This window comes from Xyrauchen texanus, chromosome 13 (genome assembly GCF_025860055.1).
Source record: "Xyrauchen texanus isolate HMW12.3.18 chromosome 13, RBS_HiC_50CHRs, whole genome shotgun sequence".
NCBI lineage: Eukaryota > Metazoa > Chordata > Actinopteri > Cypriniformes > Catostomidae > Xyrauchen > Xyrauchen texanus.
Window position 1 is genome coordinate 23,607,941 of NC_068288.1, and position 24,112 is coordinate 23,632,052.

General features: G+C 37.0%; 1 protein-coding gene across 2 annotated transcripts in view; it reads left to right on the plus strand.

Annotated features, from left to right (window-relative positions):
• The window catches only part of LOC127653870 (ubiquitin carboxyl-terminal hydrolase 13), a 39,949-nt gene that overhangs the window by 4,454 nt on the left and 11,383 nt on the right, over positions 1-24,112 (plus strand). The window contains exons 3-17 of one of the 2 annotated variants that reach the window (XM_052140667.1): positions 2,244-2,304; positions 6,565-6,686; positions 7,548-7,690; positions 8,697-8,881; positions 9,081-9,175; positions 9,719-9,909; positions 12,301-12,372; positions 12,588-12,681; positions 13,824-13,946; positions 16,650-16,803; positions 17,050-17,224; positions 18,056-18,144; positions 18,991-19,113; positions 19,364-19,390; positions 23,146-23,289. In XM_052140667.1, the coding sequence (XP_051996627.1) occupies positions 2,244-2,304; positions 6,565-6,686; positions 7,548-7,690; positions 8,697-8,881; positions 9,081-9,175; positions 9,719-9,909; positions 12,301-12,372; positions 12,588-12,681; positions 13,824-13,946; positions 16,650-16,803; positions 17,050-17,224; positions 18,056-18,144; positions 18,991-19,113; positions 19,364-19,390; positions 23,146-23,289 (1,798 nt within the window). Of the gene's footprint in view, positions 1-2,243; positions 2,305-6,564; positions 6,687-7,547; positions 7,691-8,696; positions 8,882-9,080; positions 9,176-9,718; positions 9,910-12,300; positions 12,373-12,587; positions 12,682-13,820; positions 13,947-16,649; positions 16,804-17,049; positions 17,225-18,055; positions 18,145-18,990; positions 19,114-19,363; positions 19,391-23,145; positions 23,290-24,112 lie in introns of both variants that reach the window. The other variant, XM_052140666.1, reaches the window with a different exon arrangement.

Here is a 24,112-nt window from a genome sequence, read left to right on the forward strand (position 1 = left end):
GCATTACGTTGTAAAATACCAGGAATATTCTTTGAAAGCAAGTTCCTCTTAAAGGCAATTATGATAATACACAAAAGTTGACATGCAGTACTGGTAGATACATTTTCAGTGCTGGATTATTTAAAATGCCATAATCAAATTGTTTGTCATGAAAAATGTTGTTAATGCAATATGATATGATTTAAAGTTTCATCAAAGTAATGAGAAGTAGATAATAAGTTGCTCTCCTTTTTTAAATATACATTTTGTGTTCATATCTCAGTCCAAGTTCATGAAGTGTCATTTGAGAGGAGCACTTCTGTTGATTCTCATCCTACTCTAATACATTGTCCTGGTGCTGATTGATATGTTGGTCATTTGGAGGAACTTAATTGTTTAATTGTGTCCTCTTAGTTTCAATTTAATCCAGATGGACAGTAAAAGTGCTGCTAATTAGTCTGAATCTGTCCAAAAACAGCTGGCCTCATTCCTGTAGCTCTTGTGTTTGCTGTGTAAGGCAGGGTGCCAATGTGTTTGCATTCAAAGGCAAAGAGCAAATGTATGATCTTTGAGAAAATCAACAAACTAACTTTCTCGCTACTCTTCCTGAGGCATCACACCCCACTGAGCGAAGACTGCAAATTCACACCTCATTGTTGCCCTTCCACATCTGTCCCATTCTCTCCTCTCTCCCCCATCCAGCTCAGAACCACCTAAGATCTGTATGTAACAAAATCTATATCTGATGTATACAAATAATGTAACTAGTGTAACATGTTTGGAATCATTTAAAATGTCTCAGTGCGTCTGGTATAGTGCTCTTATTCCCAGGTTTGTAAACTTAATGACAGCAAAGTTATAAGGTCTTTGCCAAATGCTTTATAATTCTGGAGGTCTGTCTCCATCCCTGCTTGTATGTTAATGAAGTATGTCCCCAGGACTTCCAAACCTAACCACTCCCAAAATCCCCTTTGTCCATGGTTTGGGTATTTAAGGAAAGGCGACACATTGCTCAGGGCTCTCTGTAATCAGACGATCCCAAACAGTTTACTGTTTGTAATTTATTTCAGGTCATAGCAATTCGAATTTCTTATGTTTTGATAAAATGTCTAACTGGAATTGATGAATTGATTATGTTACCTGATCAATAAATTGTCAACATTTGATTTTATTCTGACTGACTCTGACATTGTGTTTCCCAAACAGATTAAATGATTCATATGTTACCGCAAGTCTGCGTCAGATTAGTGACGACTAATATTTGGCATCGTTTCAAGTGTACTTGGTTTGCAAAGACAAAAAGGGAATTTCCGTTTAGAACAGCAAACGCTGCTTGACCAATCTAAATTCGGGTGTCTAACCTCTGTTTTAATTTGATGTTTCTCCAGATAAGTGTACGTGGGAAACCACGCATGGCCAATCCAAAGCTATTATAAGAGAAGTTATGTTGGTCAACTTACATCTGTAATAGTGGCCGTGACCTCTACTGAAGAAAACGTTAAGTTACATTCAAGTGTATGCAATTCCATGGGGCTATACTGAAGTATCTTTGATTGTGTGAACTTGAACGTGACCGATCTCAGGTATATAGCAATTACCTCTGTTTGATGATCCAATACTGGCCGCTTGTGATCGTGAGACCCGCGGTGTAGAGAAAACACGCGAGGACCTCAAAGCAACATAGTTTCTTAATCTAAACGGGTAAAATATAATTAAAGAGTTAAAGGAATAATCAAACATTCGCCCACTTTTAATGATACTCAGATATCAATAAAAACCTTTTTCATTTATGGAGTCAGATGAATAAATGAGATAATACATAAGAGAAAATGTATTTCATTTAATATTGTTGTGTTGCGTAACAAGAAAGACAGTAACGCGCAGAGACCTTCACCCGTATTATTGGAGACCGCCACTGGACCGATAAACGGGCTTACAGCTTTATTTACTGAAGATGTGTCAACATTACCCATTCATTATGTCTCTTTTTTTACACAATAAATTCATCTTCACCCATGCTTGCTTTGTACAGTGCAATCATTTCTTTCTTTAACACTTTTATCTGTATATCTTTTGTCTGTATATCATTACGTTTTTTATCAAAATTTGCATATCCATGATTGTTTTGTTTCTGACCATGATTCAGTAATATTGGTGTATACACTCCCATGTTAGTCTGTATACACACCCAGGTTGGGGCTTAAAAAGCTTTTGTAAATTATGTTACACTTTATTACCCTTGTTGTTTCCTGCTGTAATTACAGAAAGCCACAGGTGCTGCAGGGGGTGCCATTCCAAGAAGAAGAAATGGAAAAGTATTTTTAGGTAAGTCTGTTTTGAAGCAACCCACTTTTTTACCTAGTCTAAATCTCAAATTAGAGTCATATGATGGTACCAAGAATCCTTTTGAATAAGTCTCATATTATTATGTTTAGCAACCTCAATCATTCTTGGCTGGGGCTAAATTTAGCTAATTTATTTGTATATGCAGTCAGTAACCATTCTAATTCTAAAGTGCCACATGCTTACCCTGGCCTAATCTTCTGCTGTGGAGGGTTGGTTTACAGTGGGCTGCTATGCCTTTCAGCTGCTCTGCCCTATCAACCCCTCAGGCTGACATACTTGTGCCATCGGTCGGGTGACGTAGTAGTTGGGGTAACAGGGATACTCTTATTCTCATGCATCTAATCAATATAAATGACTCCTCTGTCAGAAAAGATGCCAGTCATTTAGTAAACCTACAAAGTCTTGACAAATATGCTATATAGACAAAATAATGCATTGATCAGATGTATTCTTTTAGTCTGATAATCTACTCAGATTGCATAGTCATGTTATCACACCACAGACAAAACCTTAAAATTGAAATGTGAAATCAAATTTAACTGGCATGTTGTCTTGAAAATAATAGCATTTCAGAAAATGTATCAAGGTATACCCTATATTAGAACTCTCTTTGCCTCTAAATTCAGTGTATAACATCGCAAAAACTTAGCCCTATGCTATTATTTTTTACTACATTTGTGAGACCATTATACTGTTTATAGCAGTCAATCTATATAGTTTAGTCAATCATCTGTCAAACAATTATTTATCAGCAGTGAAATGAACACAGCTATGACATTTATTCACATAACATTTTGAATAGTTGACATGGCATGTCAAGTGGTGTGTGTGACATGCTGCACTTCTTTCTTAAACTACTTTAAACAAAAATGTTCTAAATCTTGCATAATTAACAATTATTCATGTTATTTTTATGACCACGATTTCATTGAGAGTACATGAAGAAATTATTGTAAAAACCTGTTTGCTAGTTGTTATCACACTGTGAATTCAGCAACAGTAATTTGAAATGTGTGCTCCTTTAATCCGTCTCTGCTTACTGAAATCCAGATCAGTGCTTTCCCATGTATGGGCATCTGTGAGCTCCAGTTTCTGGGTGAAATGCCCAGAAAATGGGCATTTCACGCAGAGTGGCGCTAAAAGTGAGTTGTATTTTTAGTTAAAGAAAAATAATTTCTAAATAATGTAATATAGTCAACAGGAATGCAAATTTGATTAACTCTACCTCCTAACACAAACCCCAACCCTAAATCTAACCGTTAGTATTGTAAAAATGTTATATTAGAGCAAAAATGGAACCTCCGTATTACGCTCACCATTGTTTATGTGAACGCAATTACTTCCTGGTTTCCATATAGGACCAGAACAAGTGTCTTGGAGGTTGCTCACGCAACACGCTATCAGTAGAGCTAGAGGGAAACTGATGCAAAAGATCTAATGGGGAAAGGCGTTTGTCAGTAATTCAGCAGAATTGGGTTTATTTCAGGGTAAATTAACTTTCATAAATTTCCTGTAAGATCATGTTGGTTATCTATCAGTATTTTTTACTTTAAAACAGAAATAAATTGATTGCATTTTTTTAAAATATGTTTAAAATGATGTACTGTACACTCACATGAAATGAAAAGTAGTCATATCATAAATGAAGAAAAAGCCATCTGTGGCAGGGTGGAAGGCAGGGCCGGGTCATGATGCTACGCACCTGGCCCCTAATCAGGCTAATTAGCCTTTGAGAGGGATAAAGGCAGACCTGAGAAGGCAGTGCGACAGAGAGAGAGATTTACTGCCAGCTGCCCCACACCTGTTTGTGTGTTTGTCTTTTGTTTTAAGTTTATAATTAAAATATTATTTATATGTCAAGCCAGTTCTCACCTCCTCCTTTCCACCAATCCCTTTACACTGGTGCCGAAACCCAGAAAGGAGGAGGCGGGAACCGGCTTGACAATATAAATTATAGTTTAATAAAGAACTTAACCAAAAAGACAAACACACACACACAGGTGTTAGGCAGCTGCCCATAAATCTCTCTCTCTGTCGCACTGCCATCTCTGATCGGCCTTTATCCCTCTCGAGGGCTAATTAGCCTGATTAGGGGCCGGGTGTGTAGCATCATGAACCTGAAACCATCATCTGCCCTGCCACACCGTCTTATTCTACATGGGGTTAGGTGTACTTTCATGAGCGTCACCATGATGATCATTTGACCATCATGTTGATTATCCCCTTGTAACAGTTAAAGAATGGGCAAAGAGGAGGCAGGAAATGGCTGAACAGTCAACATAAAGGTTTAATGATATAAATGTTATATAATAAACTTAAAAAAACATAAAACATAAACAAACAGACACACATGCAGCGTGGCCAGAACTGGCGACTTCAGCTCGTCTTTATCCCCCTCACGGCTGATTAGCCCGATTCAGGGCCGGCCATGTGTCCTCACCGCCCTGCCCCACCCTCCTCCTTGTCTCACTCCCCTCTCTTCCTGGAAGCTGCCCATTTGGGATTCTGCGACAGAGTGAGGATTCTGCGACAGTGCTTCCCTCCTCCCTCCCAGGTTTTGGCATCACTGTAACTGTTAAAGGAGGGGTAAGGAGGAATCGGGAACTGGCTGCATAAAAGTTAAACATAACAGTTTAATGATAAAATGAACTTTTAACAACATAAAACATAAACAAACAGACACACATGCAGCTCGGCCACTTGCGTCTCTCTCTCTCTCGAACTGGTGCCGCGGCTCATCTTTATCTCCCTCCTAGCTGATTAGCCCGATTCAGGGCAGGCCATGTGTCCTCACAGCCCAGTCCCGCCTCCTCCTCGTCACACCCCTTAATTGGACGTTTTCACTCTCGGAATAAACGAATCAAGGCTGACTGTGAACAGAGCATTTCTACAATGTATCGGTAATTGAAAACTTTTGCATGTGCCGCTATAGGTGTCAGTGCACTGCAACATAAACAAAAATATTACTTTTAAGAGAGTGTACTTTTAAGAAAGCTGCAAAAATGTGAAAACTGACAGAAAAGTAAATTTACACTTTATTCATATACATTTTAATCTAAAATCTGTATGTTGAATAGCAGTTCAGATAGTAATTCAATCAAGGGAGCTAAAGAAAATACACTGATCAAACACAACATTAAAACCACTGACAGGTGAAGTGAACAACATGTATTATTAAGTTACAATGGCACCTGTCAAGGGGTGGGATATATTAGGCAGCAAGTGAACAGTCAGTTCTTGAATTTCATGTGTTGTAAGCAGGAAAAATGTGATGGCAAGACATCTGGGTCAGAGCATCTCCAAAACGGCAGGTCTTGTTGGGTATTCCTGGTATGCAGTGGTTAGTGCCTACCAAAAGTGGTCCAAGGAAGGATAACCGTTGAACCTGTGACAGGGTCGTGGGATCCCAAGGCTCACTGATGCAAGTGGGGAACAAAGGCTAGCTGGTCTGGTCCGATCCCACAGAAGAGATACTGTAGCACAGATTGCTGAAAAACTTAATGCTGGCCATGATAGAAAGGTTTCAGAACACATAGTGGTGGAGGCATTGTGTTGTTCTGGGCAATGTTCTGCAGGGAAGCCTTGTAAACCTTGAAATTTATGTGGATGTTACTTTGACATATACCACCTACCTAAAGATTGTTGCAAACCATGTACACCCCTTCATTGCATTCCCTGATGGCAGTGGCCTTCAACAGGATAATGCGCCCTGCCACACTGCAAAAATTGATGAGGAATGGTTTGAGGAACATGACAAAGAGTTCAAGGTTGGCCTCCAAATTTCCTAGATCTCAATCTGATTGAGCATCTATGGGATGTGCTGGACCAACAATTCTGATCCATGAAGGACCCACCTCGCAAATTACAGGACTTAAAGGATCTGCTGCTAATGTGACAGGTACAACTGGACACCTTCAAAGGTCTTGTGAAGTCTATACCTCGATGGGTCAGTGCTGTTTTGGTACGAGGGGAACCAAAACAATATTAGGCTGGTGGCTTTAAAGTTGTGGCTGATCGGTGTATGTTACAGCCAAGGTATACCAGTGCCACAAGGATGAAGCATTTGTCTTCTTCCTTTGGTTTTATAAAGTATATAATTTATATGAAAAGGACTGTATACATTTTGTGCACTTTCTTAGAGTGTTTATTAATAATTTTGTTGACATATTTTAAGCACCTGTTCTTGGTGCAGCCATCCCATCAACTTAAAATGAACTCTCTCTGCTTCCTTTCCTGAAGATTTAGAACTTAACCGTGATTTAAATGGAGATGATTATGAGTATGAAGATGAAGCCAAGCTTGTCATATTTCCAGACCACTTTGAGATTCCTTTACCAAATATTGAGGAGTTGCCTGCACTGGTTAGTGAGAGTGTGTGTGCTCATGCTCCCTTGCACCCTGCATGCCAAAGGCCTGATCTGCCATTTGAGTTTCAGTGCTTGCCTGTCAAACATCACTTTTATTCTGTCTACAGATGACTTTACGAATATACTCACTGTTCTTTTCTCTCATTGTATATACACTGATGTCATGAGGTGTTGAATTTTTGTATTTGAGTTGTATTTTTCTCATTTCACCACCAGTAACCGATAATACTCTTATACTTTAAAACATAATTGTTTTCTTTACGTCCTTTATGAATTCTCATAATTGCAGTATTTTTTTAATCACACTCATCAGTCATTGCTTCTTCATTGTTACACAGCATGTTTTGTATTTTTTTTTTAAAGAGTAATTATTTTTAATGAATTAATTTATGTATTATAAATGATTATTGATAGCAAATTAAACATACCTACAATTTCTTATTTTACATAATATGTTTTGTTTTTCCACAAGGCTGTTGCTAGATTTCTCAAATTGCCAAACATTGTCAGGTTACACATGGTATATGAAGGTGAATTAGGCACAGTTCTGTTAAGTACTTGTTCATACAACACATATAGATGCACACAAATAAACACATAGAGACATATTGTTTGTGCTTGTAGAAACTGGTAATTGCATGGAGTGCTTGCTTACCAACTGTTGTTTCCCTACCTAGTTATCTACTGTAGTTTCAATTTTTAACCTGTGTGCTCAGGATTTAGATTTGGCTTCAAAGTCCTATTAGCTGCAGACTGCACCACTTTCCCACTAGCTGTGGTTTCATAAGCACTGATTTAATCAAATTATTATTACTTATGTAATAACTAATGTTCATTTGTCATTGTAACTTTTAGGTGACAATAGCCTGTGATGCTGTCCTCAATGCTCCATCTCCATACAAAAAACAGGAGTCTGATTCATGGGAAGAGGAGATCCAAGTATCAAAACATGCCAGAAGTCTCAGGCAGCAAGAGAATGGGGTTCGAATACCTCCCAGGTTGGTCTCACAGGAACCCAGTGTCATATGGACTTCCTAGCACTTTTGAGATGACTGATTCTTACTTTATAACACAGCTTAAATCTGATATGACTGCCTTCCTTGCCATAATAATATTAAAACACTCTAGTGATGTTTGTTTAAGAGGTGGAATATTTATAGGAGATGCCTTATTGACATACCCAGGAAAATGGCTTGAGATCTATGGGGCAATGCATGCTATTGGTGGTTCTTAACTGGTGGCAGGTCATGACCCAAAATTGGGTTGGAAGTTTGTTTTAATAGGGTTGTGAACAGCAGGGAAAAACAATGCTATGTAAATGCCAATAATAATATTCAACTAACCATATAATCATTAATATTTTGATAGGAAACAAAATAGGCTCTTCCTAGATCTTCTGTTGTTTATCACATAGGCCAAGAGTGTAATCCAACTCTTCTGTATTTTGGCACAAATTCATCAGTCACTTGGTAGAAACTGGCTAGATTAGGCAGATACCAGCATTTGCAGGTTGCATGACATACCATCACCCTCGAACAAATCTATGCAAGGTAAAAGAAATGTCCCAGATTACATTAAATACGTGCAATGAGAATAAACATGATGTGTGCCAACCATAATTTATTGTGCGCTGGATTATTGGCTGCAGAAATTAATATTATTTTAATTATTTAATTAAAAAGTGTTTTTAATGTTATATTCTATCATATTAATATTATATCTATAATTAATAGATAGTCTCCACTTGATTTCTACTTGACATTACTTGATGTACTTGATGTCTTGAACAAAACCAGTATTTGAGAGACCGTGATCTTGGCTTAGTTTAAACTTAGTTTAAGAATCTGTTTTGAAAGAAAAAAAAAAGGTTGTATAATATAATCCGTAGATGACAGAGCAAGTAACTCTCGTCACTTTGATGACATCTGCATCACCAAAAACTGAAATTTGAGGAGTTCCTCTTCTGTAGGGTTTGCATCTTCACTATGGTTTATGTCCTATTAGCGGCTGGAAATGCGCCAAGTGTGTAATGAGGGAGAACCTGTGGCTAAACCTGACGGATGGCTCTGTCCTCTGTGGGAAATGGTTCTTTGATGGGAGTGGAGGGAACGGACATGCCCTTGAGCACTACAGAGAAACCAACTTCCCCCTGGCAGTTAAACTTGACACAATCACACCAGATGGAGCAGGTTAGTGTCTCTAAATGACAGGCTTTAATGTATCACAAAGAGTCTTTCAGGAAATATACTGATTCACCATTTAGAACACAAAGATTGCAACCTTGTATGTAATTTGTACAAACAAACTAATCAATCAATAGTAATTTAGCTTTTCATGGAACAAATAGTGTTCAAGCATTTCGTCTGTATTCATTGCTCTCTTTCACAGATGTTTATTCTTTTGATGAAGAAGAAGCAGTTCTTGATCCTCACATATCAGAACATTTGTTACACTTTGGAATAGATATGCTGCAAATGCAAAGGGTATGTTTTTCTGTCTCTTTAGCAATGACTGATTGTAGCTGCTTGGTTCGGTAAATAAAATCAAAAGACCTTACAGTTTATAAAATGTAGACTATAGCACTGGTTCACAACTGTATCCCAAAATGGAACAGAGAAAAAACAATGCTGAATGCCTTTATATAATCTTATATAAAGGATAGTAAAATAAATGGGCATGTAAACTTTTAAAAGGTAGAGGAAAAGAACTCACATATCTTTTTTTTGTTGATGTTAAAGATTGCACGTCCAATCACACTCTGTCACTTGTTAGAAGCTTGTCAAATCATGCAAATGGCAACATAGGCAGGTTGCGTGATATGCCCTCATCCTCAAAAACAAATCTATGCAAGATAAAAGGATTAGTACTGTGTTGGGTCGCAACTTGATGCCCAGTCTAATATATGGGTCCTAAAGTGAAACTAGTTGAAAACCACTGTGACATGAACAGACTATAACATACACAGAAACACAGAAACCCTCTTACTCCCTCTTTCATCATCAAATGTCTGTGTGCGTCTCTCACAGACAGAGAATGGCCATCACACAGACAACCACGTCCAACCACGTGTGAGCGACTGGGAAGTAATTCAGGAAGCAGGGCTAAAGCTGAAGCCTGTCTATGGCTCAGGATATACAGGCATCAAAAACCTGGGCAACAGCTGCTACCTGGGCACCACTATGCAAGTTCTGTTCAGTATTCCAGAGTTCCAGAGAGCGTGAGTACCTTAAAGCCCTCTAATTTCCCTTAAATATTCATACCGCTCTATTACATCTTTCTACCATTGTCATTAGGTGTATCTAAAAATTAAACTGACTGGGTTTGGATGCTAGAAGAGCCATCCCTCACTCTTAATTATCTTTTTATTCCGCCAGGTGGATAGTATCTTAGTCAGTGAATTTATTTGTATGATGTGTATGACTTCCTTTGTGTATGACTTCCATCTGCAGAACACAAATTAAGATTTTTAGAAGAATATTTTAACTCTGTGGACCAAAATTTGTATGCTCCAAAAAGCACATAAAGGCTGCATAAAAGTAATCCATAAGACTCGAGTGTATGGTTAATTGCCCAAAATCCACCACGGGGAAGACATACAAGCTGGGAGTTTACTGCTTCATTCACTCCTGCAATGTTTTATTTCATGCTGAATGTATTAAATTACTTTTTGACAAATTATTACTTGATTTAAATAACATTATAACATATAGAGATGCAAAGCATACAGATACATTTTAAAATGTACTGTTTATTTGATAAAATGTGTTTACTCTTTATATTAACACAGAGTATATATTAAAAATGACAAACAGAATGAAGATTTAATGTATTAATATATAATTTAATAAGCATAACAAGTAAGGCCTAAGTATTTAAAAATGTCATATGTGATGTTGTTTCTGCGACAGCCCCAGAGCTCCAAACCTCGGTGTATCCATCAGCCTCCAAATCACTCATTTAATTCACTCACTGCTGAGATATAGTGCACTAACTGTCATTCACTATATAGGAATTAGTGAAGGAGTGAACGAATTCGGACACAGCCACTATCTTTGCCATACGATCGCCTCATGCCAGCACATCTCTCATACACGCACCTCGCACCCCTCGCTGAGCTCACAGATTCTGTCTGTTTGCACTCCAGTTGTCGATCACGCGAACGGCAAACAAGAATGCATTTACACTTATACAGTTATTCCACCCGAAGTAGCTGCAATAGTTTCCAGTAAATACTACTCATGACATGCAGGATGTGGGACAAAGCGCTACACAGATTAAACAAGGAACACATAAAAACTGATGTCATAAGAGCCCAGTAACATTATCACCATGAAAATCTCATTAAACAGAAAAGCCGTCGTTAGCATTAGAGCCAAAACTTAACTCAGCATGCTGTCTTAAATTGAAGCTGTGATTTTAACCTTGAAATATCAGCTTGTCTTGGTGTTAAATGATGGAATTGCATGACAAATCTATTATTTTTTTCACTGTGCGGAGCAAAGAAAGTGTTTAGCTTTGAAGAGCATGATGCTGCAGCAGTGATTGAGTGACAGTCTGTGATAGCGCGCGCAGCTGTGTGAACTTCCACTCTCTCTCAATAAATTACACATTAATTAAAATTAAATCCAATAAAGTAACAACAGGAACGCCACCCACTGTAAAGAAGTAAAAGTTAAAAAAAATTATTAGAAATTTACTTGAGTGATAGTAAAAAGTATGAACTTTTAAACCTACTCTAAAAGTAATCCCCCAAGTTACTCAAGTAAATGTAACGGAGTAAATGTAGTGTGTTATTACCCACCGCTGCTTAAACTATCTTCATTGTCAAGGAGGGTATAAAGCTGTATGAAGCACCTAGATCACATCTGATTTTCCACAACTCATGTTGTCTGGAGTTTTTTGTATACTGAATTTTCTTGGACAGATAATTCATCATTGTTTTGTCTGCAGAATGATTCAAAAATATTTAAATTGCAGTACAGGCCATTGAAGAGACTGCAAGTCTATCCCTCACAGCCCTGTTGTCATTGGTGCCACAAGCGTGAATAAGATCTATTGATGTAGCTGCAGTGGCATGGAGTGTAAAGACATGTGAAATTGTGAATGTGTACTGTTGTCCTAGTCACCGCGGTTCGAATCCGCATTTTGTCCCACACTTTTTCCCATCCGATTTCCTGTTTCTACTCTTAATATTTTCTTTAACACTACTTAAAATAATTGGTAAAAATGAATATAAATGTTGATTTCATTGCAGTGATATGGTCACGGTGAATGTCGGGGAGTGCAGAGAAGTGTAAAACAATGGTTACTGTAGTAAAACCAAGGTTATTATTTTCTAAATTAAGGTTAAGGTTAGGTTTAGTGGAGGGGTGATGTAGTTTGTCTGTGGGACTCTAAATAAACACAATAAATAGACTGCAGTGATGCCCATACTGTATGTTAGTATTTAAATATGGGTGCAAATAGTATCTGAAACTATTTGCACCAGGGTTGGGGTGCAAATAATATCTGACTCTATTTGCACTGGGTGCAAATTGCATCTGCCATAAATGAATGAATAATGATTGAAAATAATGATTGCTTTTTTCCCCAAATCTTAATTTTTCAGGTATGTTGGAAATCTACAGAGAATATTTGACTACTCCCCTCTTGATCCAACTCAGGACTTCAGCACACAGATGTAGGTGTTTTGGTCGTGGAACTTCAAAATCCATGTTACAAACTTTCTAAATGTTTTTTTTGGAAACTTTTGAACTTCCATTGAATATCCTTTAGAATTGCCACAATTTTTTATGCAAGATATCTAGTGCAAAACTATCAATTGTATTGCACTGTAAAAATGTAATTTGTAAAATTTACAGATGCCATCTAAATGGGATTTTTTTTTTTTGCAAGGGCAAAACTAGGCCATGGACTTCTCTCAGGCCAGTACTCTAAACCTCCAATGAAATCAGAACTCATTGAACAGGTGATGAAAGAAGACTACAAGGTATATGACTTGGTCTGTCTTTCTTGATATTTGGCTCGAATAGATAAACTTTTAACAATTTTGCACTTTCACATTTTTACACTTACTACATTTACAGGATATTCTGCAATTGCATCCAATTGCATGCTGCTTTACTTGGGGTGCAAAACCCATAACAATGAGCTATTACATCCTAGAGACTTAAGCCACCTTAAATGTGAAGTGTGTGTGTTTTTATGTTAAAATGCTTCCTCCTCTCCCAGGTTAATGTGTAGAGACAACTGTAATGTCTAAGCCAACTGTTAGTCATTTGTAAGTTGATTTCCCTAAAGAGTGGAAACAGTGCTGCTTTCAAAACATTGCTGGTTAGTTATTTAATTTGTTATGCTTTTTTATGCTCTGACTTGTGAAGCAAGGTGCTATATAAATAGATTTTATTATTAGTATTATTATTTGAGCGGTCCAACATGTTGACTATCGCTCAGCCAATCACTTGAGTTTGGGGTGGGAACACCTGTCTAATCAGTGGTCACAGGGTGATTGTTTGAAGGGTTGTTAGAGGGTTTGGGAAACTCTTGGAAAGATTACTGTAATTGTATTGCAATTCTATTTGTTGCTGCTATCAGTTAAGAAATTACACACTTCACCTTTAATGGGCATATATGGCTGTGGTGATTTTTTTTTGTTGTTTGCTTGTTTGTTTTAGAGGAGCCACAATATCAGATATTATTTAACCTGACTTCAAGAGATTATGTCTTTCTTTACTGGCCTTATTTTAAAAATCAAGACCCATCTGATGTAAAAGAATATTTTATCTTGCTAAAGGTTTTAAATGCCCTGCAGTTACAGTGTGTAATTAATATACATAATCATACATTTCAGCAAAATTTTAAATATACTTCTATAATAATATGATTTGATAATATAATAATATTCATTTCCAGTTCCAAGCATCTTTAATGATCTTTTCTGGGAATTGTCAAATAATCAGCGTGCCATTGTCTTCTAGAATAGCTTCTATCTTGTGGCCTCTTGGCACTCTGGCACTTTGCAAACCAGCTTTCCTAATAGGCTTTCTGATGATCTACTGTATAAAGTACATTTTTAAAGTTAATTTGGTGACTCTGAGCCTGGATATGTCAAGCTGTTTTCCTCTGTAGCAGCAACAAAGAGGGATTTCACCAAAGATGTTTAAAGCCCTGGTCAGTAAAGGACACCCTGAGTTCTCCTCAAACCGGCAACAAGATGCTCATGAATTCTTCCTGCACTTAATTAACCTGGTGGAGGTATGAAGGTGTTCTTCACTTACATGCTCCTGTTGTTGATTTGCAAGGCCTTGGTTACTCTTATCTTAACTTTATTGCTCTGGTCTTGATGTTAAAACTTTTACCTGAATACAGTCTTGAACCAAAGTTTCCTGAGAAACTAGGGTTTCTAGGGTTTGTCTGAAATTTCCCCAGACATGTTTGTAGACTTTGAGATTTGTCAGCAGGCTCTTGTTTTAGGAGACACTTTCGACTTCACTCTCTACCCCTCTACTGGCAGACACACTTGTGGTCTGAAGTGACTTTCTCAACTGAGTTAAAATTAGATACCTATATCAGTTACACAGGACAGATAATGCTTCCTGTTACTTTCCCCTGCTTGGTCCATGTCCAGAATGAAAGCTGTTGCTTTGCCTTGACACTTTTCCATGACTCAAAAACAAACAACAGTAGGTGCCACACTCTTAGACTTTTAGATTGTGAGACACACTGTTAAAGTCAGCATTTGCCACCCATTTTACCCTGGTAATATGGCTTGTTTCTGAGTAAAATATAAAATTCAGTGAGAACAAAATATATGGTTTAACATGATTGGATCCATTGGGAATTGATTGGATCATGAAAAAGGTGGTCTCAGTGTGACAGGTGGTTAGAGTGGATGGGTTTAAATATGACATCAGCCGAAAAGAATCAATTTCATGTGAGACAATATATTATTTATTTGGATTAACATCCACCAATGATTCTTTCTCTAACAAGAACATGTATTACTGTAAGGCTTAACACATTAAATAGGGCACTTCTTTTATTTATATGTTGCTTTTGGTTTTGTATGTTTGGTTTTGAAATGATAAAAATCAGCAATAGCTTAATTTTGAAGACAGTTGTTTTGCATTGTTCTGACCAGTGACCAAACAAATTAAAACATTTTTGGCGTCTGAAATAAAAATAAAAGCTGAAATGATTGGAAAAAACTGAAACTAGACTAAAATACTTTTTCATAATTCCAAAACTAACTAAAGTAAAATGAAAAATTATCTTGAATTAATGTTAGTTTTACATTTTAATACACATTAGGGTAAATATGTGCTAAGTGGAACACTTTTGGTAATGTTACTTTTCTTGGGAATTTTAATTATGACCCAAATGTCACATCCTGACCTTATACCTATATTATTCCTTTGTCAAAACTAAATTAAGAAATACTCAACACTGGGAAGAAGAACCTTTGTAGAATCTCTTGATCAAATCCCAGATTTCTTTCAGGCATTATTATTAAAGTGGGACAGAGGAAAAATTATTTTATAGAAAATACTGTATCTACAAATTATGTGGAGTTATTATTATTTTATTTTACTTTTTACGTTTTCTTTCACATTTTTACATCGTATGTAACATTTAAATGTCAACTTTTACTATTTTCTAATTTTAAAACTATTTGCCTTAAATTTCTATCTGATGTAAAGTCCAAAAAAAGGTATTGTTTTCTTCCAAAAGATTAGTTTACTAATGATTTATAAGCATTTAAGAATTTACACTTGGATGCAATGGGGATCAAACTTAATTGTCCCACTTTACCCATCTTCACCCTATATTATGCTGTTTGAAACATGCTACTATATAGAGGTTACACAAGATTGTCCAGCAAAATTTATTGACTTTAGACATTCTAAATGATATCAGTAAATGCTTTAGATTTGGCAGCCATAAAATACTGAAACTCAAAAACAAACTAAACTGAAACTAGAAAACACAGAGAAAACGTAAACTAAACTAAAACAAAGTGTGAAAACTAACGAAAACGAACCTAAATTGAAATGACAGTAAATTGAATATACAGTAAAATAGAAATAAAACTAAATCAAAAAATCTAAAAATAATAATAACCCTTGGACAATTCACTTGGTCAGAGTCCAAATCAAAAGTTGAGCCTCAAAAAGCCAAGACAGAACTATATTCTCTATCTAAGTTTAGTGCTTAGAAATGTGGACTGGTTTATTTGTGGCTGCCCTCAGCTGTGCCATGTGTAAATTAACATTAGGGCTGTGAACAGTGAGGGGATCTTTAGTGCATTTCTACCTCCTCAGCAAGTTTTTTTTTGTGCTGTGTGGTATCTGGTATCTTAGACTTGATAGAGTTGGAGTATTATATTTCTGTAAGGCCTCAGAATAGCGAAACTGTTGCAGGATGACCTCATTGATCTTAATTATGGACTTAATCTGCACTTTCCCTGAAGCGGCCTGAATTTAAATAGAATGTTGATTGGTTTGCCATTTTTCAAAAGTAGTTATTTGACTGGTTATTGCTGGTAATTTGTTAATTTTTCAGTTATTTCATGACTTGTAATGCTGTATATTTTTTTGTAAAATCTGGAACAAGGGTCCAAAATTAACACTCCCCAAGTGCCAAATGAGAGAAAAAAATTGGCAGGTTAGCAGGTGTAGCTAAAAGTCTATTTTGGAACCTGGCTGAAACAGATTTTATTTATTTATTTATTTTAAATCAAAGAATTTGCTTTTACCTTTAAAAAACAAAAATAATTAGAGAGTAGACAGAGTAGAGAGGAAATGGGATTGGGACATGACAGGTCAGGCCAGATTCTAACCTGCTGCCATGTGAGCACAGCAGCTTTGTAGTTATATAAATCATCTGTATTATCCACTGCACCATTGTTCAGACAGATCAGAATTTGATACAGGTGCCATTGTATTTTGCCTTTTCCAGAGGAACAGTGGTGGCTCGGAGAACCCCAGTGATGTGTTTCGTTTCATAGTGGAGGAGCGGGTGCAGTGCTGTCAGTCACAGAAAGTGCGGTACTCACAGAGAGTGGACTATCTTATGCAGCTGCCTGCACCACTGGAGGCTGCCAGCAATAGAGGTAATACCATATAAAGCAGCCTGGATCATTGATCATGTGTTATTGTTTACTACTTGTCACAGCTACCCTTTAGTTTGACCTTATCCAGTATATTCAAATCTTTCTCATGTGTTCAAGTGATTGGAAAAGCAGTCACTTATTGTTGAGATCTCAGAAAGATTCAATCCTAAATTTAAGGTCTTTCAGTAAATCTAACACGCTGACATAATAGTGTTTCATTAGACTATGGTTTTATTGTTTGTACAGAGGAGCTTATAGCATATGAAGGTAAGCTGAAGGAAGCTGAGGAGAACATGCGGCCTCTTCCTGAGCCAGTAAGAGCACGAATCCCCTTCACTGCCTGTCTACAAGCCTTCACTGAGCCGGAGAATGTTCCAGACTTCTGGAGCTCTGCTCTACAAGCCAAGTCAGCCGGAGTGAAGTAAGCAAGGTTCTGCTCTGAACGATTTACACAAACACTACGTTTTTAATTTACTTAAGTTATCATTTTCTAAAGTATGCAGTAATGGAGGGCATTTTCGAAACGCTACATTTTTGGTGGAGTAAAATGGTTTTAGTGTGGATGAGAAGTGTAAATGTTGTGAAATGAATGCATTTTCAAACAAAAACAGATTAGTGTGGATGTGGCCTTAGACAGTTAATGACAAATAATCTTTACAACCAGTTACAAAAAATAGTGGTGCTCAACTGGTTTATCATGATTAAAATTAATCATATATCTGTTCTGATATGGTCGCAGGGAAAAAACTGCTTATAGTCATGCAAAGTTGCCATAGAAAAATATACAGGATTTTCAGCTTTTAAAAGGAAGAAAAACTTCCCATATATTTTGTTGTTGACATCAGAAGCTGTGTATCCAATCAAACTCTCCAGTATTTTAATGCAAATTCACTTGTCACATGATAATATGTCTGATTCCAGTGTTTTTCGTGTGTTAGGCTGGTAAATCACACTTCTGCTCTCGTTAATGCATCCACAACATTTTTCCTCAATAGCCATGTTAATAATTAAAAATATGGTTGAGCCTATGCATGTTATTTAATACTAATTGAATATTTATATATTTATATTCTAATATTAATAATATTAAAATATTCTAAGATTTCTAAGTTTGATTTTAATAAAAAAGTGTATTACTTTTGTGCGATAAAAACTTCTGATACTGTGTAGGTTCTCCACTTGATGTCCAAAGTACAATATGGGTCTTCAAGCAAAAACACTTCTCAAAATGACTATCTTTTTCTCTCCCCAGGACATCTCGTTTTGCAACCTTCCCTGAGTACATGGTAGTACAAATAAAGAAGTTCACATTTGGGTTGGACTGGGTACCCAAAAAGTTAGGTGAGCGATCTTGATTTGAAGTGGTCTTGATTTGATTTTTACATTGTTGTTGTTAAATTCCTGCATAGCTGACTTAAAGAATATACCGTTTTTTTTCAGCAGCCATTCTGCATGTACAAAATGCTGCATTTGCTAATTTTTCCTTCATCCTGGTAAAAGGATTTTTGATACTGTGTACTTGCCAAAGCAGATTTAGTTTAGGTTCTTGTTTTTCAACTGTGTCTGCCCATCACAAGTTCTCTTGTGCAATTCAGACCATCACATGTCATGCATGTTGAGCAATGCATCGTGACTGCTCACCTCTAAAGACTATCAGTTTGCATTGTGCAAGTTTGCTCTGCAGAAGTGTGGTTTTGTCCAGCAGAGGGTACTGTAACACTGCTTTCTGGCCATTACATGAGAAATATTGGCATCAGTGACAGTTTGAGGATTTTAATGGTCAATGTAGTAGAGCCACAAAAGGTCAAAAAGCAAAAATTAAATATACTCTTAGTCTTTTCCAAGCCTTAAACCTGTCTGAGCATTTATTGACATACATAACTATACATTTATGACCTCATGTTGCAATCTGATTATTGTCAAAACAATGTTGTGAACATGTCATCTGATCTTTTTTTATACTGTGAATTTGTGTCGGGTGATCTGTTTTGATTCTTATGATGACAAACCTGCCCAGGGACAGCAGATAATAATGGCGATTTTGGCTAAATCTGGCACATTTATATCACAGTGTTATGTGAATTAATGTGTATTGTCTATAATAAATATATAAGTAAAAAAAAATGTGGTTGTATATTATTTGATTCCACATGCTGTATAACATTTTGTTCATTTCCACCTATTCAGATATTTCTGTAGATGTACCTGATTTCATGGACTTAAATCGTCTCCGGGCCACAGGGCTGCAGGCAGGAGAAAAGGAACTACCTGATCTTACACCTCCAATTGCCATTCCTGAAGATACCAGAGGTGAGACATTCGTTAGAAGAATCATAACATGTATGCATAGTGAATACATGTGTCCTGGAAGTGTCTTAATATGCAGTTACCACATGTCACCTTATTGTTTTGCTGTCTATGTTTTGGGCTATTTTTCTAAATTATGTAAATGTTCATTTCACACGATATACGGTATGTTACATCCTGTTTGCAATTGCACATTTTAGATTGAATTTAAGATTTTTCTGTGCACTAACTACAATGTTGCATTTTCATTCAGGCAATTCAACGAACAACTCTTTGGAATGTAAGTGCCACACACACACACACACACACACACACACACACACACACACACACACACACTTGTAGTGTTTCCATGTTTTATGGGGACTTTCCATAGACATAATGGTTTTTATACTGTACAAACTTTATATTCTATCCCCTAAACCTAACCCTACCCCTAAACCTAACCCTCACAGAAAACGTTCTGAATTTTTACATTTTCAAAAAACATAATTTAGTATGATTTATAAGCTGTTTTCCTCATGGGGGCTGACAAAATGTCCCCACAAGGTCAAAGATTTCGGGTTTTACTATCCTTATGGGGACATTTGGTCCCCACAAAGTGATAAATACACGCTCACACACACACACGTGCACACACACACACACACACACACACACACACACACACACACAAACATATATACAGTTGAAGTCAGAAGTCTACATACACTTAGGTTGAAGTCATTAAAACTCCACAGATTTAATATTACCAAACTATAGTTTTGGCAAGTGTTTGGCAACTTCGTGCTAGACACAAGTAATTTTTAAAACAATTGTTTATAAACAGATTGTTTCACTTTTAATTGACTATATCACAATTCCAGTGGGTCAGAAGTTTATATACACAAAGTTAACTGTGCCTTTAAGCATTTTTTATAATTCCAGAAAATTATGTCAAGCCTTTAGAAAGTAACCAATTAGCTTCTGATATGAGATGTACTGAATTGGAGGTGTACCTGTGGATATATTAAACTTAGTGCCTCTTTAATTGACATCATGGGGAAATCAAAATAAATCAGCTAAGACCTCAAAAAAATAAAATAATATAAATTGTGGACCTCCACAAGTATGGTTCATCCTTGGGAGCATTTTCCAAATGCCTGAAGGTCATCTGTAAAACAATAATACTCAAGTATAAACACCATGGGACCACGCAGTCATCATACTGAAAAAGTGCAAATGAATCCCAGAACAACAGCAAATGACCTTGTGTAGATGCTGGAGGAAACAGGTAGACAAGTATCTATATCTTCAGTTAAACAAGTCCTATATCAACATAACCTGATAGGCTGCTCAGCAAGGAAGAAGCCACTGCTCCAAAACCACACAAAAAAGCCAGACTACACTTTGCAAGTGCCCATGGGGACAAAGATCTTACTTTTTGGTGAAATGTCCTCTGGTCTAATGAAACAAAAATTGAACTGTTTGGCCATAATGACCATCATTATGTTTGGAGGAAAAATGGTGAGGCTTGCGAGACGAAGAACACTATCCCAACTATGAAGCATGGGGGTGGCAGCATCATGTGGGGCAGGAGGGACTTGTCCACTTCACCAAATAGATGGCATCACGATGAAGGAAAATTTTGTGGATATATTGAAGCAACATCTCAAGACATCAGCCAAGAAGTTAAAGCTCAGTCGCAAATGGGTCTTCTAAATGGAAAATGATCCCAATCATACCTCCAAAGTTGTGGCAAAATGGCTTAAGGACAATAAAGTCAAGGTATTGGAGTGGCCATCACAAAGCCCTACCCTAAATCCGATAGACAATTTGTGGGCAGAACTGAAAAAGCATGTGGGAGCAAGGAGGCCTACAAACCTGACTCAGTTACACCAGTTCTGTCTGAAGGAATGGGCAAAATTCATGCAAATTATTGTGAGAAGCTTGTGGAATGCTCCCCAAAATGTTTGACTCTAGTTAAGCAATTTAAAGGCAATACTACCAAATAAAAACAAAGTGTATGTAAACTTCTGACCCAATGGGAATGCGATTAAATAAATAAAATCTGAAATATATAATTGTCTCTACTATTATTCTGACATTTCACATTCTTAATGTAAAATAGTCATCCTAACAGACCTTAGACAGGGAATGTTTTCTATGATTAAATGTCAGGAAAAGTCTAAATGTATTTGGCTAAGGTTTATGTAAACTCCTGACTTAACTTTTAAAATATATATATATATATATATATATATATATATATATATATATATATATATATAGACACACACACACACACACACAGTATACAGTGCATCCGGAAAGTATTCACAGCGCTTCACTTTTTCCACATTTTGTTGTTACAGCCTTGTTCCAGAATTGATTAAATTCATTATTTTCCTCAAAATTCTACAAAAAAATACCCCATAATGACAACGTGAAAGAAGTTTGTTTGAAATCGTTGCAAATTAATTACAAATAAAAAACTAAAAAAATCACATGTACTTCAGTATTCACAGTCTTTGCCATGACACTGAAAATTTAGCTCAGGTGCATCCTGTTTCCACTGATCATCCTTGAGATGTTTCTACAACTTGATTGGAGTCCACCTGTGGTAAATTCAGTTGATTGGACATAATTTAACACTCACTTGTCTCTATAAGGTCCCACAGTTAACAGTGCATGTCAGAGCACAAACCAAGCCATGAAGTCCAAGGAACTGTCTGTAGACCTCCAAGACAGGATTGTATCGAGGCACAGATCTGGGGAAGGTTACAGAAAAGTTTCTGCAGCATTGAAGGTCCCAATGAGCACAGTGGACTCCATCATCCATAAATGGAAGAAGTTTGGAACCACCAGGACTCTTCCTAGAGCTGGCTGCTCGGCCAAACTGAGCGATCGAGGGAGAAGAGCCTCAGTCAGGGAGGTGACCAAGAACCCGTTTCTCTGTGGCGATAGGATAAACTTCCAGAAGTACAACCATCTCTGCAGCACTCCACCAATCAGGCCTGTAGTCCTCAGTAAAAGGCACATGATTCTCTGGTCTGATGAAACAAAGATTAAACCCTTTGGCCTGAATGGCAAGCGTCATGTCTGGAGGAAACCAGGCACCGCTCATCACCTGGCCAATACCATCCCTACAGTGAAGCACGGTTGTGGCAGCATCATGCTGTGGGGATGTTTTTCAGCAGCAGGAACTAGGAGACTAGTCAGGATCGAGGGAAAGATGAATGGAGCAATGTACAGAGACATCCTTGATGAAAACCTGCTCCAGAGCGCCCTGGACCTCAGACTGGGGGGAAGGTTCATCTTCCAACAGGACAATGACCCTAACAACACAGCCATGATAACAAAGGAGTGGCTACGGGACAACTCTGTGAATGTCCTTGAGTGGTCCAGCTAGAGCCCAAACTTGAACCCGATTGAACATCTCTGGAGAGATCTGAAAATGTCTGTGCACCGATAATCCTCATTCAACCTAATGGAGCTTGAGAGGTCTTGCAAAGAAGAATGGGAGAAACTGCCATTAGTGTGCCAAGCTTGTAGCATCATACTCAAAAAGATTTGAGGTTGTAATTGATGCCAAAGGTGCTTCAACAATGTATTGAGCAAAGGCTGTGAATACTTATGTACATGTTATTTATTTATTTTTTTTCCCCCGTTTTTAATTTTTTATGAATTTGCAAAGATTTCAAACAAACTTCTTTCACGTTGTCATTATGGGGTATTGTTTGTAGAATTTTGAGGAAAATAATGAATTTAATCAATTTTGGAATAATGCTGTAACAACAAAATGTGAAAAAAGTAAAGCACTGTGAATACTTTCCGGATGCACCGTATAAACAGTATATATATGTACAGTATATGCACAATTAGATTATATATATTACATTTTCTTATGCGTGTACAGCAAGATCACTTGTTTGACATATTGAAATATGTTTGCTTGTAATGAGCCAGGTAGTTTCACATAATTTTTTCTATTGTTTGTCATGGACCTGCTTCAATGTTGATTTTGAGCCAATGTTCCTTTTATCTGTTCCTTAGCCCCAGAAATAGATGAATCATCTGTGATGCAACTGGCAGAGATGGGCTTTCCTCTGGAGGCCTGTCGGAAAGCAGTGTACTACACTGGGAATATGGGGGTAGAGATGGCCTTTAACTGGATAATAGCACACATGGAAGAGCCAGGTAAGACCTCATATCTTGATTAAACCAACACATGTTTTGAACAAGGTGTATCCTTTGCATTAAACACTCTTTTTCACATAAAACAATTATTATTTAAAATTATAATTTTTTTATATATATATAAACGTATAATTATACATTCATGTATCAGTTTAATTCTTACAACATAGACTGCATGAAACTGTTCTTTGTTTTCTGTCTTGAACCTAGGATTTTAACGATGAGGCTAAATATTGATAGAATATTAATTAGGCTAATTGACTTGCATGATCTTAAGTGTTAATTATGAAACCACTGATTAAATAATTTATACCATGTTGAAACTGGCACTAGTTATTTGTCAAAGCAGTTTTACAGTCTCTAGTCAAGTAATCAATGGGAAAGGTCATGCTGCATTTTAGCTGCATTGGCAAAACGGTTGTAGCCATTTTGTTGGAGCTGATGTGTGAGGAAAAAGACTAATTGAGCAGAAAGCAGTGTCACCTAGTTGCATGCTGCCTTGAAAGAAACAATTTCACTGTAGACATTTTAGACATTTCACTCATTGAACGTGACTGTCATTCGCATATTAGCTATCCAATTGTCATTCTCTTTGAAAATCTAGCAAGATTTCATCAAAACAGTATGTACTTAGGCATATTATAAATAATATAATTTTTTGTTGTGTTTTATAATTAAAAATAATATACATGCTTTTTCCGTAGTGGAAACATGGATTTGAACTTGGGCCAAGACTAGGATGCAACCTTTGTTGGGGCTCTAGGCAAATCTAGAGCCCCATTAGACCTGGCCTTGATATTAGCTTCACTCTTATGTTGCCTTG